This window comes from Ahaetulla prasina, chromosome 16 (genome assembly GCF_028640845.1).
Source record: "Ahaetulla prasina isolate Xishuangbanna chromosome 16, ASM2864084v1, whole genome shotgun sequence".
NCBI lineage: Eukaryota > Metazoa > Chordata > Lepidosauria > Squamata > Colubridae > Ahaetulla > Ahaetulla prasina.
Genome location: NC_080554.1, coordinates 12,603,089 through 12,619,032, shown reverse-complemented (window position 1 = coordinate 12,619,032; position 15,944 = coordinate 12,603,089). Strand labels below are relative to the sequence as shown.

The 15,944-nt window shown below is 44.2% G+C and overlaps 1 protein-coding gene across 3 annotated transcripts in view; it reads right to left on the bottom strand.

The window, feature by feature from the left end:
* GPSM1 (G protein signaling modulator 1) overlaps window positions 1-15,944 on the bottom strand; it is a 98,180-nt gene that overhangs the window by 30,056 nt on the left and 52,180 nt on the right. For all 3 annotated transcript variants that reach the window (XM_058159736.1, XM_058159737.1, XM_058159738.1), the window contains exons 9-10: window positions 14,354-14,424; window positions 12,490-12,657 (exon numbers count right to left, since the gene is read on the bottom strand). In XM_058159736.1, the coding sequence (XP_058015719.1) occupies window positions 12,490-12,657; window positions 14,354-14,424 (239 nt within the window). The remainder of the gene's footprint in view (window positions 1-12,489; window positions 12,658-14,353; window positions 14,425-15,944) is intronic.

The following is a 15,944-nucleotide window of genomic DNA, read 5'->3' as shown; positions in this document are numbered from 1 at the left end:
AGAGAGAATAAGAGAGAGAATGGAAGAGAGAGAATAGAAGAATAGAACAGAATAGAATATTTTAATTTATAGACCGCCCTTCTCCTGAAGGACTCAGGGCGGTGTACAGCCAGGATAAAATACAGGAAAAAAAACAACACATACAAAGCTAAAAACAACCCTTAAAAAACCTATTCAATATGGTTACTTTAGATAAAATATTTCCCTATAAAATTTACAAAAAATTTAAAACCCATAAAATCAATTTGATAATTTTAAAATTTAAGCGAGTCCAGCAAGACGAAATAAGTAGGTTTTAAGTTCGCAGCGGAAGATCCCAAGGTCAGGTATTTGTCGGAGTCCAGGGGGAAGCTCGTTCCATCGGGTGGAGAGAGAGAGAGAGACAATGAGGGAGAGAGAGAGTGTGTGTGTGAGAGAGAATGAGAGAGAATGTGTGTGAGAGAGAGAGAATGAAAGAGAGAGAGATGAGAGAGAGAAAATGAGAGAGATAGAGAAAAATGAGAGAGAGAGAAGAGAGAGAGAAAATGAGAGAATGAGAGAGAGATGAGAGAGAATGTGTGTGTGAGAGAGAGAGAGAATGAGAGAGAGAGATAGAGAAAATGAGAGAGAGAGAGAGACAATGAGAGAGAGAGAAAGAGGAGAGAAAGAGAGAATGAGAGAATGAAGAGAGAGAGAATGAGAGAGAAAATGAGAGAGAGAAAGAGAGAGAATGAGAGAGATGAGAGAAAATGAGAGAGAGAGAAAGAAAGAGAGAGAGAGAAATGAGAATGAGAGAGAAGAGAGAGAAAATGAGAGAGAGAGAGAGAGAGAAATGAGAGAGGAGAGAGAGAGAGAGAGAAGAGAGAGAGAGAGAGAGAGAGAGAGAGAGATGAGAGAGAGAGAGAGAGAGAATGAAAGAGAGAATGAAAGAGAAAAAATGAGAGAGGGAGAGAAAGAGAGAGAGAGAATGTGTGTGTGTGTGTGAGAGAGAGAGAACGAGAGAATGAGAGAGAGACAATGAGAGAGAGAGAGAGAGAGAGAGACAGAAAGAATGAGAGAGAGAATGAAAGAGAGAATGAGAGAACGAATAGAAATCAGAGAATGAGAGAGAAAATGAGAGAATGAGAGAAAGAAAGAGAGAGAGAGAAAATGAGAGAATGAGAGAGAAAATGAGAGAATGAGAGAGAGAGAAAAAATGAGAGAGAAAGAGAGAGAGAGAAAATGAGAGAATGAGAGAGAGAGGAAAAAATAAGAGAGAAAATGAGAGAATGAAAGAGATAGAGAAAAAATGAGAGAGGGAGAGAAAGAGAGAGAGAGAGAGAGAATGTGTCTGTGTGTGTGTTTGTGAGAGAGAGAGAGAGATAGAGAGACTAAAGCAAAGTATTCATTCATTCCAACCCTTGCAAAGTTTACAATTTTAGAGTTGGGGGATCAGGGCAAAAAGGCTGCCCAGGTGGGAAGGAAAACCCAGACTGGTTCACACGATGGCTTAACACCCTAAAGCAAAATAGGGAATGTTCCCAGAGCACACAATAGCCTGGTTTCTTAATTAACCCAATTCCCTGGCTTTGCATAACAAATGAAGCCCAACAGCTTGCAGGTCCAACACTTTCAGTGACAGAAAAACCTTCATCAATCAAGGCGAACAGCACCTTGAGTAGATGCAGTAGATGCAGCCAATAGCGCTTTAGGTGACCTAGTTTTGCTATTTTGTGATTCCTCCGTAAATGATATCAGGCTTAACGTAATGGCTTGGCAGTTCATGACTGCATTCACACAACCCAGTGTAAACCAGAAAGTACCCATTTTAACTTAATGGTCATTCTTGCAGATAGGTGAGGCCAAATTTTTGATACTTTCCTGGGGTTGAGAACTTTGGGGAAACTTTGGGGTTTTGTCTTTATGCTAAACTTATTTTAAGTTATTGGTTTGATTGGATAGAACTTTTCGTCTAGAAGGAAAAGGCCAATAAGGACTCCTTCTGATTTTTCTCTGTAACTCCAACCCTGTGAGGAAGGCCGGGCCAAAATCTCAAAGACAATTGATCCGGCAGAAGGGGAACCAACCTGGGTCAACCTCTTTGCCACAACGATTTCCCTATTCCACTCAGAAATGGAAGAAACTGCCAATTCATTTTTTGCCAAGTGCTGAATTTTGATCGCACGGCTGGGGATATTGTCACAGTAAGTACAGCTTTGAAGTCATATTTCTCAGCTCGATCCCAACTTCATACGGTCAGTAAAGAAGGCCCGTAAGATGAGGATTACTTAGTTAGCAATTCTGTTGACAAGGCGCCTTGTGTGAATCGAGTTACGATCAGTGGTGGGATTCAAATACTTTAACAACCAATTCTCTGCCCTAATGATTTCTTACAACAACCAGTTCACCAAACTGCTCAGAAAGTTAACAACCGGTTCTCCCGAAGTGGTGCGAACTGGCTGAATCCCACACTGGTTACGATGTTTTTTAATGCATCATTGAAAGACTCGGCGCCCTCACTTACGGGATGTTACTCTTTGGGGGGAATAGGAATGGAGGAGAGGAGAGGAGAGGAGAGGAGTTAGAAGAGAAGAGAATTTAGAAGAGAACAGAATAGAGGGAGAGGGAGAGAGGGACAGAAGAGAAGAGAATTTAGAAGAGAAGAGAATTTAGAAGAGAAGAGATTTAAAAGAGAACAGAATAGAGGGAGAGGGAGAGAAGAGAAGAGAATTTAGAAGAGATTTAGAAGAGAACAGAATAGAGGGAGAGAGGAAGAGGGAGAAGACAAGAGAAGAGAATTTAGAAGAGAATATAGAGAGAGGGAGGGAGAAAAAAAGGAAGAGAAGAGAATTTAGAAGAGAAGAGAATTTGGAAGAGAACAGAATATAGAACAGAACAAAATATATTCTTTATTGGCCAAGTGTGATCAGACACAAAAGGAATTTGTCTCTGCTGCATAAGCTCACGGGGTACATATAAACAGCAAGTAATAGGTCACAGGCCATAAATCATACTTACAATCATTAATCATAAGTTAGAAATAACAACTGATAAATCATAAGAGACCAATAGGGGAAGATCCTAGGAAAGATGGGAAGATGAGAAAAGATGAGAAACAAGACACTGCCTTGGGAATGGGGACTCATTCCTGAAACTTTGCATGATTCCAGCCACAGATCCTTTACATCTCAAGCAACTTTGGAACAAGGTACAAAGTCTTGCAAAAATTTTGCTGATTACCTTTCCTCGATTTGCAATGGTGATGGGATATTTCTTGTTTTGGAAATTTTGACAAAAATTTGGGCCAGCAAGTGCCTGCCAGAAGAAGAATACTAGCCTCAGTATCTATTTCTGTTGAAGGAATTAAAAAAATAATCATCATCTTGATTTCTCATCCTAGCATAGACCGTAAGACACATGTTCCAAGATTGCCAGAAAGCATGCTTCAAAAATTTGCAAAGGAGGTGTGCTGAAAAATATCGAGTGAATGCTGTTTTTAGACTTTTAAACAAAACCAAAAAAAATCTGACTGCACCAACGTCATTTTTAAGCAGGGGAGTGAGGAAGTATTAGAAATGACATGCAAAACGCACACCAGTGGCCCCAAAACACATCTAAGACAAATGAGACTTTCCAGACTCTTGGAGAAAATAAAATATTGGGGGATTTATGGACAGTGAGCTACTTGGATTTATTATTCTCCGTTCCAGCAAGTTGCCTTTTTAAGAGAATCCATTTTGGAGAGCCAGGAAAAGCATCGATGGTTTTAAGCAAGGAAAGAATATCTTGTACGAATAACTAAGGAAAAGATCATATATATCCATTTACAGGTTTATAACCAGGATTCCAAAGACTTGATCACTGGGTCATTCAAGAGGGTTTCTTGCTGGACTCCTTTTGTCAAAATAGGATTATAAATCAGGAAAACTATATACTTAGTTTTCTTAACTAAATACTTAGTTCTGTATGGAAATTTGGAATATCCCATTTATTTTGTTCTTCTATGAGCCAGAATCTGAAATGACTCCTTTTCTGGGCTTTGAGATTTTGCTCGAGGAAATCAAGAATTGTGATTTGTCCGTAAAACTAAACAAGAAACAGACTAGAGTTCTTTGATGGCCAACTCTTGCTAAGATTGGAGTTGGCACCAATGGGCTGGTTTGGCTTGAGTTGCAGTTCAGCAAATTGAGGCTTTCATGGTAAGGCTTGTTTTGAAGAGAGCTGCAGGCAACATCCACATAACAATGGAGATTTAGTGATTCTGTAATCCCAGCTGGTCCCTCAGGAAAGCAAGTCTCTTGAATCCACTGAAGTGAATCAAAAGAAGTTTACCTGAGAAAGGGGTCACAGCCAAGTCAGGTGGAGTCTGACGGTCCCGCACAAAGCACAAAGCAATTCCTTCGGATTCCCAATCCCAACCCGCCTGATCAGTCCACTGGCAGCCAATGGGATGCTGAGAAGATGTTTTGAGAACTCTGAGGTTCTAAGCAGGTAGCAGGCCACTCTCAGGACACAATGGCCTTGGAACCTAATTCCCAAGCGTACAGCAAAAGGGAAAGCAACCACAAAATGCCAGCCTCCCTCCCCCTCCAACCGAATGGCAGGACACAATGGTGGACCTGACCAATTGTGTGAATCTTACAAAACTGGATCAAAGCCGGGTACCCATTCTGACCAACACAATGCACCCAGCCAGGGTCAAGCAGAGCTTTAAGAGGTACCACCACCGTTTCAAAGATTAGTTAGTTTCTCTAACCATGGAGGATCCATGGACTCAGGATGAAGTCAGGAACAAGACTCTCTCAACCACCTCAGCTGACACGCTCCAAGTGTGTTGCAAGAACGCCTCTGAGAGTCCCATTGCAATTAAGAGAAAGCCATTACAGGAATTGGGTTTGGCTAATCTAAAGAAAAGAAGAACTAGGGGTGACATGATAGCAGTATTCCACAAAGAAGAGAGGGACAAATTATTCTCCAAAGCACCAGAGAAGCAGAACAAGAAACAATGGTTGGAAGCTAATCAAAGAGAAAAGCAATCTGGAATTAAGGAGAAACTTCCTAACAGTGACGACAATTAACCAATGGAACAGCCTGACTCCAGAAATTGTGGGCTCTCCATCACTGGAGGTTTTTAAGAAGAATCTAGAGACAGGGTTCAGTAGCTCAATAGCTCAATAGCTCAGTAGCTCAGTGGCTAAGATGCTGAGCTTGTCGATCGGAAGGTCGACAGTTCAACGGTTCGAATCCCTGGTGCTGTGTAACGGGGTGAGCTCCTGTTACTTGTCCCAGCTTCTGCCAACCTAGCAGTGTGAAAGCAGATAAAAAGTGCAAATAGAAAAATAGGGACCACCTTTGGTGGGAAGGTAACAGCGTTCCGTGCGCCTTTGGCGTTGAGTCATGCCGGCCACATGACCACGGAGACGTCTTCGGACACCGCTGGCTCTTCGGCTTTGAAATGGAGATGAGCACCGCCCCCTAGAGTCAGGAACGACTAGCACATATGTGCAAGTGGGACCTTTACCTTTACCTTAGAGAAAGTCACTTATCTGAAATGGAATAGGTTCTCCAGCTTGAGCAGAGGGCTGGATTAGAAGACCTCCAAGGTCCAGCTGATTCATTCTATTCTATTCAGTGGGAAAGATCATATCAGAACCTCGCATTCAACCAGAATTTAATACACTGTCCTTCCATTACACGGCAGACAAAACAGCAAAGCAATTCTTCATTCAACCTACGACCATTCATTTAACAAAAAGTTGGAACTTTCAATAAAGCTGAAAAAAATTATGACCAGTCCTTGCACATGACTGGGATTAAAATTCAGACAAGCAAAGTCAGTGAGGGAAGACATGTTTGCTTACTGACCACAGCAGAAAAAAATTCCTAAAACCAGGCATGACTCAATGATCTCATAGCTTAATGACAGAAATTCTGTTTTCAGTTGTGGCCGTAAGTCAAGGACTAGCTGGAATTTGTTTTGCCCAGTCTATCTTTACTGCCAAAGATATCCAGTAAGTATGGCTGTACAGCTGTGGCGCTGTACACAATGGAGTTCTGCAGTTAGAAGTCACAAACTGCTAATGTTCGCCAATGCACAATTTCCAGCTAGGAACTCTGCATTAGAACATAGAATAAGAGAGTTGGAAAGGACCTTGGAGGTCTTCTAGTCCAGCTGTCACCAACTGGTGGTCCGTGGACCACTGGTGGTCCGTGAGAAAATTTTGGTGGTCCGCAGAAAAATTGTTTGCATTTTTTTATATTGCACTATATCAGGGGTCTTCAAACTATGGCCCCTGGGATGGATACGTGCCATGAACGTTTGTGTTGGTACAGAGATTCTCCCCCTTCGGGGTCCTTTTGTGTGGGTTGGAGGAGGGGCAGAAATTCAGACTTGGGGTCTGCTTCAGCCTCCTGGTGCAGGGCTTTGGGTGAAGGCTGGAGGGAAGCGCTGCTAGTGGCAAGGAGTCGGAGGGCCTTGTTCCAGTGAGACTGCCTCATGGCCTGGAACTGGCTGACCATCTCAGCCCACTGAGCCTCCCGGCGCCAGTACCTGGCCTTGCACTCCCAAAGATCTTCTGGAAAGCCTATGCTCGTAGTCCTCAGTGAGGTGCTTCTGCTGAGCCTCCTTCTCGGTCAGATCCAATTTGAACTGAGCTGTTTTGCCAACTTTTTCTCATGGTGGCTGCTTAGCTTCAACAACTGCTTCCTGTTGGGGCCCTAAGGAGCCCGGGCGGGCAGGCAAGGAGTGGCTGGGAAGGGGGGCGAATAGAGGCCAGTGAGGTGCCCCTTGATGTGAGTTGGCCATGACCACCTAATCACATGACCACCTAGTCATTAGGCAGATCATATTAGTGGTCCATGAGATTTAAAATTATGAATTTAGTGGTCCCTGAGCTCCAAAAGGTACCCCCTGTTTAGGCAGGAAACCCTACACCACTTCAGACAAATGGTTATCTAATCTCTTCTTAAAAACTTCCAGTGTTGGAGCATTCACAACTTCTGGAGGCAAGTTGTTCCATTGATTAATTGTTCTAACTGTCAAGAAATTTCTCCTTAGTTCTAGGTTGCTTCTCTCCTTGATTAGTTTCCACCCATTGCTTCTTGTCCTGCCTCAGGTGCTTTGGAGAATAGTTTGACTCCCTCTTCTTTGTGGCAACCCCTGAGATATTGGAAGACTGCTATCCTGTCTCTCTTGGTTCTTCTCTTCCCTAGACTAGCCATGCCAAATTCCTGCAACCGTTCTTCATATGTCCAGTCCCCTAATCATCCTTGTTGCTCCTCTCTGCACTCTTTCTAGAGTCTTTACATCGTGGCGACCAAAACTGGATGGAGAGGTTCTTCTCCACACGTCCCATCTAATGACATTGGTTGATTCCCAGGAAAAAGAACTCCTCAGAAATGATCCTTGATTGACAGAATCATTTTCTGGACATGTTCACGGCTGAAGGGCCTTTCTTTTCTTCAAAGCTCTGTTTTCTGTATGTGTAAGGGTTGCTTTGAGATGGTTTTAAAGAGTTTTTTCAGGTCACGTCATTAAGTTTCTGCAGATTTTTTCCCCCTCTCTTGTTTTAGCTAGTTTCATCTTACCTAACTCGTTTACAGCTTCTCTGGAGGCTTAGATTTTGCAGCTTATGGTTTTAAACTGCTAAAATTAATAGGCATGATGTAAGTGTTGAAAATGTAAAGCAAAAAAAACCCCTTAAAATATCACAACTAATGTCTAAGCTATAAAAAGCTTTAGCTACATACTGGTATAAATAATTGCAAAATTGAATAAACTATATCATGGCCCTGATGTTAGAAAAACCTCTAAAAGAAACCTGTGGGTTGTTTTCAGAGTTTCTAAGGTAAAATTGTAATTTTTTTCTCCTCGTTGCCTCTTGAAGTGACATCTCTCTTTCTTTTCCATCCTTTCTCGTTTTGCTAAAAGCAAAGATACTGTTTTTACCATCCACCCTAAAATAGGTGAATGGAAAAAAGATATGTTTTATAGCATGCGTTTTTCAAACCTAGGAATTAAACATAAGCAAGTGAGCTTATATTTATGTATGTTATGTTTACCCGCCAATTAACATGAGCCAAAGATGATTCCTGGCTGTTTTCTGTTCAAAATAGCCTCAGGTTTCCTAAAAATCCAGCATACAATGAATCACTTAATCACAGACAGGGAAGATGCCATTATAACCCAGTGTTTTTCTAACTTTGTAACCTTAAAATGGATAGATTTCAACTCCCAGAATTCCCTTTGAAAAACATTAATCTTCTAGTCGAAGCAGACGAGACAATCTCTTGAATTGTCTGAACACGGCAAAATGGAGAGGCAGAAGGATTGGTGATTTCTTCCACTATCGAAGAAAGTTTCCATCCAAAAGTCCTTGGGCCATCAAGAGATTCTTCCAAAATGGGCCTCTGGTGGCTCAGCAGACTAAGTCTGTCTGTTATTAACAGCAGCTGCTTGCAATTACTGCAGGTTCAAGTCCCACCAGGCCCAAGGTTGACTCAGCCTTCCATCCTTTATAAGGTAGGTAAAATGAGGACCCAGATTGTTGGGGGCAATAAGTTGACTTTGTATATAATATACAAATGGATGAAGACTATTGCTTAACACAGTGTAAGCCGCCCTGAGTCTTCGGAGAAGGGCGGGATATAAATTCAAATTAAAAAAAATACTTTGTCTAAATATTTTCCTTCGTTATTGAAACGAAACGGATGAGGTCTATGGGGATTCTCAGTCGACCAGGTCATGGTTGTCCCAAAGGTGCTTTTTCAACCTCTTGAAAAGGCACCTTTGGAAAGGAATGAGGGTTCTGCACCAATTCATGGAACAGCAAATATTTAAGATGGTTAGAATCTCAATTTTTGGTCATCTCTTTAAGAGATGAAGCAGAGCTACTGATCAACTTTGGTCACCACACTACGAAAAAGATGTTGAGACTTTGGAAAAAGTGCAGAGAAGAGCAACTAAAATGATCAAAGGCCTGGAGACTAAAACATATGAAGAACAGCTGCAGGATTTGGGTTTGGCAAGTCTAAAGAAAAGAAGAATTAGGGGTGACATGATAGCAGTATTCCAGTATTTGAGGGGCTGCCACAAAGAAGAGGGGATCAGCTTGTTCTCCAAAGCACCCAAAGGCAAGACAAGAAACAACTAATGGAAACCAATCAAGGAGAGAAGCAACCTGGAATTAAGGAGAAACTTCCTAACAGGGAGGAGAATTAACCAGTGGAACAGCTTGCCACCAGAAATTGTGGGTGCTTCATCCCTGGATGTGTTTAAGAAGAGTCTAGACCAGAGGTCTTCAAACTTGGCAGCTTTAAGACTTGTGAACTTCAACTCCCAGAATTCTCCAGCCAGCTATGCTGGAGAATTCTGGGAGTTGAAGTCCACAAGTCTTAAAGCTGCCAAGTTTGAAGACCTCTGGTCTAGACAGTCACTTATCTGAAATAGTATAGGTTCTCCTGCTTGAGTAGGGGGCTGGACTAGAAGATTTCCAAGGTCCCTTCCAGTCATTCTGTCCTGTCCTGTCCTGTCCTGTCCTGTCTTGTCTTGTCTTGTCCTCTACTCTACTCTACTCTATTCTATTCTACTCTACTCTACTCTACTCTAAATTTCAAAATAGTTGTAGCTCAGGGTTAAAATCTTTAGTGCTCTCCCAGCTTGCTTGTTTCCCTGCAGATGTGTCACTATCCAAACTAGGTAACGTCATCTGTGCGCTAATGAAACATAATGGAACAATCCAGCTCAGAGAGCACCAAGGATCCCTCATAGCTATTTATGCTTTCCACTCAGGATATGGGCTTCCTTCCTTGCTCGCTCTTTCTTCCTTTGCTGGACCTGTCCTGGTGGGACTAAATCTTTATTTTACAGTGACTAGAGCAGGACATCCGGACAATTATTTAACCCAAGGGGAATCATGGCGTTCACTGGGTTTAATTAATGAAGAAAATAGTTGTCATTCTCAATGTCTCAGATGCACAGCAGACCAAGTAAGCTCTAAAAAAAATCATAATAAAAAAAGCCCTGGCCGTTTTACTTCCTACAAGGTTTTATTATGTTATTTTTCTCCTCGCAAAGCAAGGCTCCCGATCTTAATGGCAGTTTAGTGCTAACAGGACATAAAAAATGGCCCAGAATCCAAACAGATGAAGCTACACCGGTCTGGAATTCATCAGCCAATGTGCATCTGGCTGTCCCCTTCCATCCAGTGCCTATAAATGGCCTTGGCTTGGAGACTCTGGACAACAACCAGGTTATCATCAATGTAACTGCATTAGGAATTATACATCTATACTTTCTGCATGCTAAAAATCAAAAGACTCAGAAAAGGTGAATTTTGGTGATGAGGGCAACTCTGCATTTTTGACTTGCGGAATTTGTTCTTTTTCCCATGCGTATGAAAATAGTCTGTTCACACACGGTACTGCTATTCGTGCTATATTTGTATTTATTATATGTTCATTTAGTCAGCTTCTGCTCGTTTTTGAGGCTTCCTAATCCTGTGCTCAGAATGAAAACGCCTTTCGCTCAAGGACAAAGATAGAACTCATCTGTTGAGATCTACAGATGGCTTCTTAAAAGCTCACATTGTTTTAGCACTGTGTTAATTCCCCCATGCAAGTTTTAATTAGTGCAAACAGGTTTTAGCCTACACCAAAGAAAAATACTGCAGTAACTGTATTTCTAAATAAAGATTAAAAGAAAATAAGCTCTTCACTGAAAATGACTTTTGAAATGCAAGGAACCAGTCTGAAAATACTTCCTGCTTTTTGGGGTGCTCCGAAAAAGCTGGAAAGAAAAACTGCAGACCAATTTGATGCAGTGTGCTGGCATACGGTCTGAGCACTGACTGGGTGCTCCCTGACCCCTTTCAACCTCTGCAGCAATGCTGGCAGCACTCATATGTCTATGAGTCCCAAAGCCAACCTTTGGATATGACGCTGAGCACGGGGGCACAACTTCTTCAGTCGACCATGGCGAGGCTTGCTCTGAGTGGAACCTGCCCTGCTAAACCGCTGTATGGTCTTGGCCACTGTGCTGCAGCTCAGTTTCTTGGCAATCTTCTTATAGCCTAGGCCCATGATGGCGAACCTAAGGCACGCATGCCACAGGTAGCACGCGGAGCCATATCTGTGGGCACGCAAGCGTTGCCCTAGCTCAACTCCAGTATGTATGCGCGCGACGGCCACCTGATTTTCAGGCCTTCCGGGCCCACTGGAAGTCGAGAAATGGGCCGTTTCCGGCCACCGGAGGGCCTCTGAGGGTGGGTGGGGAAGGCTGTTTTTGCCCTCCCCGGGCTCCAAGGAAGCCTCTGGAGCCTGGGGAGGGCGAAAAACAGGCCTACCTGGCCCACCAGTAACCTTTTTGCTGTCATGTGCCAAAAGCGGGGGAGTGCGGGGGAGTCGCACACTCATGCATGGGGGGATTGAATTATGGGGGTGGGCACGCATGCGTGTGACCCCTCTGTGCTCCCCCCGCTTTTGGCACGCGATGGCAAAAAGGTTAGCTATCACTGGTCTAGGCCGTCTTTATGTAGAGCAACAATTGGCCAAGACACTTCCAATTTTACGTGGGAGAAAACCTGAATAACCAAAGACCTACATACAAACACCCGCGAAAACCTCAGAAAACATATATATATATATATATGCAAATCTTGGCGTATTTGGGTCTTTTCCCGTGTAAGGTTGAGAGTATCCTGGTGACATTTCGATGAGGTCTCACTTGTTATCTTCAGGCTGGTGCTTACGGCTTTGTGCTTGTGCGAGCAAAGCGTGGTTGGAGCTGCTGTCTCTCTATAAATACTGGTGGGGAGGTGGGGAATGTTGGCTTTGTTGCTGTAAGCGGGTTGGTTGGCTGTGTCGTTACATCTTGATTGGTTGATGGAGTTGATGTTTGCAGATTAGTCGGCTTTTTCATAGCATCCTGTGTGGGTGTGGTCCTAGCTGTGTGCCCATTAGTCACGACCTGGGTAATGGGCTGTGCTGCAACATCCTGAGCTCTAGTGCCGTGACATCCTGGGCAGATGGCTGTGATGCAGCACCCTGGGCTCTGGCCTGGCTCCGAGTCTGAGGTCCTGTCATGTGTTCATGGCGTGTGTCAGCTTGCTTTGCGTTGGGATAGGAGGGGGGGTGCAGCAGCTGGTGATACCGCCGTGATATGGCTTCTGGATGGTGGTTGTATTTCATCTATGGGATGGGTTTGGGTTTGAAATACAAATACATCTCCCCACCAGTATTTATAGAGAGACGGCAGCTCCGACCACGCTTTGCTCGCACAAGCACGAAGCCGTAAGCACCAGCCTGAAGATGACGAGTGGGACCTCGTCGAAACGTCACCAGGATACTCTCAACCTTTCACGGGAAAAGACCCGAATACGCCAAGACTTGCATACCTATACCCATGAAAATCTACGAAAACAAGACCTGGTCTTATTTTTGGGGAAACACAGGTATGTAGGCAATCAGAAGAACCACTGAAAATAAAGCGCACTAATGGTCACCGGGAAAGCATTTGGTCACATTCCTTCTTACCAGCTGGGATACCTGCACTTCGACATCACTGGCTTCCAAAGGAGAATCACTGTAACCCTCCAACGATGATGTGTTTTGCCGATATTTATGGGAGCTAGCAGAGAAAGGCAAGGAATCTTTCCCAGTTATTCCAAGGTCTCCTAAGTGAAGAGTCTCTCCATTCTGATCCTGAAAAAAAAAAAAGGAATTTATGGACAATTTCCCCAAAGCAGAGGATTCTCCAGTGAGGCCTCATCGGCAGTAACATCACTTCTCCTTTACATGTTTGTGTTTTGTGACACCGCTGTGGCATTTGCGTCAGGACTTTGGTGGCTCAGACTGCTAAGACAGTCTGTTATTAACAGCAGCTGCTTGCAATTACTGCAGGTTCAAGTCCCACCAGGCCCAAGGTCGACTCAGCCTTCCATCCTTCATAAGGTAGGTAAAATGAGGACCCAGATTTATTTATTTATTTATTTATTAAATTTTTATACCGCCCTTCTCCCGAAGGACTCAGCCATAATAAAACAACAGCAAAATACACATAACAACATGATTAAAAAACTTATTATACAAATGGCCGAATTAAAACAATTAAAAAATAAAACCCCAATTTATAAAATATTAAAACGTTAAAACTAATTAAAATCCTTTGACTTCATCCTCCCAGAACAACATAACGCAAGAAGAAAAAAGGAGTACATGTTGTACTGTAGTTAAAAATAAATGTGCTGGAACCTGCCATGTGCTGGTTTCGACTATATGCTGGTTGAAAAAAACCCAGCTCTTAACCTTCACCAAAGACAAAGCAAGCAACCACAAACCATGGTCTGTGGCCATTCGCTCCTTCTCTTGCTTAATTCCTGGGATTCTTGCCGTAACTGCTGAAGGATCCCTGCCATCCCTACAGCTTGCTCTGAATTGACGCCTGAACTATTAGGGCAGCCTTCTCCAAATGTTGTTCGTTCCCCAAATCTTTAAACTTTGCTCAGCAGCAGCCAAATGTGTTGTGGGGGATTCTGGGAATGGCAGTTCGTCTTATCTGGAGCATATCTTTTGGTTCTCAGAATCTCAGTGATTGTCAGGCTGAAGAATTCTGGGAATTGAAGTCTCTCTATCCGGAGGACATTTTTTTCAACTCCCAGAATTCTTAGCAAGGTTCAGACTGAAGATTTCTGGGAATTGAAGTATCTTTATCTCAAAGACAATCCTTTAACTCCCAAAATACTCAGCAAAGGCCAGGCTGGAGAATTCTGGGAGGTAAAGTCCACCCATATCCAGAAGGCACTCAGGATTGGGAGCGGTTGTATTAAAACAGTGATGGTGAACGTTTTCGGCACCGTGCGCCAAAAAGGGAGAGTGTGCAGGGCGCCAAGTGCTGAAAAGGGAACACTTCATGTGCGCTCGTCTGGGCCGAGACCAGGAATAGGAGTTGCCCAGGAGAATGGGCATGTGCTGGAGAATGTACTTGCGGTTTCTGCAGATTACCGCTGGCAAGTCTTCAGGTTACTGCTGCGTATCAGCTGATCTGCTGTTGAGCGCGCGCCAGAAAATGTACTTCCGTTTTCCAACGTGCGCATGCTCGCCGGCTGGCAAATCTTCGGATTACTGCTACGCATGCGCATGTACTGATCAGCTGGCCAGCACACCTGCTCACACTGGAAAATGGAAGAGCAGCTCTGATGCAAGCACAGAGGCCAGCTGATCGTCGCACCAGAAACTCGGAACAGGAACAGGCGATGCCACGTGTGCCAGGCGACATGGCTCTGCGTGCCACTTTGAGCACACGTGCCCGAAGTGGCACGCAGTGCTCTAGGTTCGCCATCACAGTATTAGAACAACAAGAATGATGGTCTTTTCACTACGAACTTTGATTGCTATTTACCTTTTCAGAAGGGAACCTCAGGAGCTCAAGATTGTTCATGCTGTTTGTTTGCGCCCACTTTGGCCTGGCTCCTGGAAGAGAAAAGGGCAGCCATTGGCGAGAATTCCAAGACAAACGAAACCGCAAACCAGGAATACAGCTAGTCTTCGACTTACAGCCACAATTAAGCCCAACAATTTCTGTTGCTAAGTGAGACATTTGTGAAGTGAATTTCGCCCCATCTTACGACCTTTCTTGCCAAAGCTGTTAAGAGAATCACTGCAGTGGTGAAGTGAATAACACGACTGTCAAGTGAATCAAGTGAAGCTTCCCCATTGAAGGTTGCAAAAGGTGATCGTGTGGCCATAAGTATGAGTCGTTGCCAAGTGTCTGGATTTTGATCAGTGCTGTTGTAACTCCTGTTGTAAGTGAAGGACTATGTTCTGCCTCCCCCAACTCAGTCTGGGAGGCACGAGTGATGACTTAATTAGCCGGCAATTCAGTCCACGACAGCTATCAGCTCTGGCAGCAAACTAGCAAGTGTCTGCCAAGTTTCTGTTATCTTTTCTTGATGCCGGCGAGTCAACCAGGAAACCAGTACTTCAGCTCAAATTCTCTCTAAGCCATGGAGTAGTATAGCAGCCCCTGCTGCTTTTATACCCTGTGGGGTGTCGCTCTGTGACTCAGCACTTCCTAGGCCTGCCCCACCCCTGCTTCTGTTGTTCCCGCCTCTCCTGTCTACGAAACCTAGGGTCCAACCAGAACTGATTGTCCTCAGCTGGTTCTGGGAGCATTGCCTGGGCGGGGGGAAATACAGGAGACAGAGGTCTCGTTATTTCTTCCACCTGGCCTGCCTCTGGCTCCTGGAGCTGAGCCAGAGAGGCCGGCCCTGCAGAAGGGAGCCCTGATGACCCTTCCCCCTCACTCTCTCAGTCACTCTCTGGCAGGGGGCCAGGCCTGGGGGGGGGGGGCTGGAGCCACAACAGACTACCTATACAAGGTACTACCTTCATTTTCACATATTACATATGTCAACCCTGAAGCTGACCTGGCCAAAGCCATCTTGGGGCTTCAGTGCTGCCACACTGGAGCTGAGGGAGAGGGACGGGGGGGGGGATTAGAGATAGCTGGGGTTGTGTAGTCAAAATAAAATACTTCCTCTTGGGAACCAAGGATGTTCTCACACCTGGCTGACTCTAGGGGGCAGTGCTGATCTCCGTTTCAAAGCCGAAGACATCTCCGTGGTCATGTGACCAGCATTACTCAATGCCAAAGGCACATGGAACGCTGTTCCCTTCCCACCAAAGGTGGTCCCTATTTTTCTACTTGCATTTTTTTTAACGTGCTTTTGAACTGCTAGGTTTGCAGAAGCTGGGACAAGTCACAGGAGCTCACCCCGTTATGTGGCACTAGGGATTCGAACTGCTGAACTGCCGACCATCTGATCAACAAGCTCAGCGTCTTAAACACTGAGCCACCGTGTCCCCATTCAACACACATAACATACAACATACACCCCACCAAAACAAAGCTTTCCAAGGTGGCTTGTGGCCCTCTAAATATAATTTAAACCAAATCATGAAGCTAAAAGGCAGTTACCACAGGTAATTTA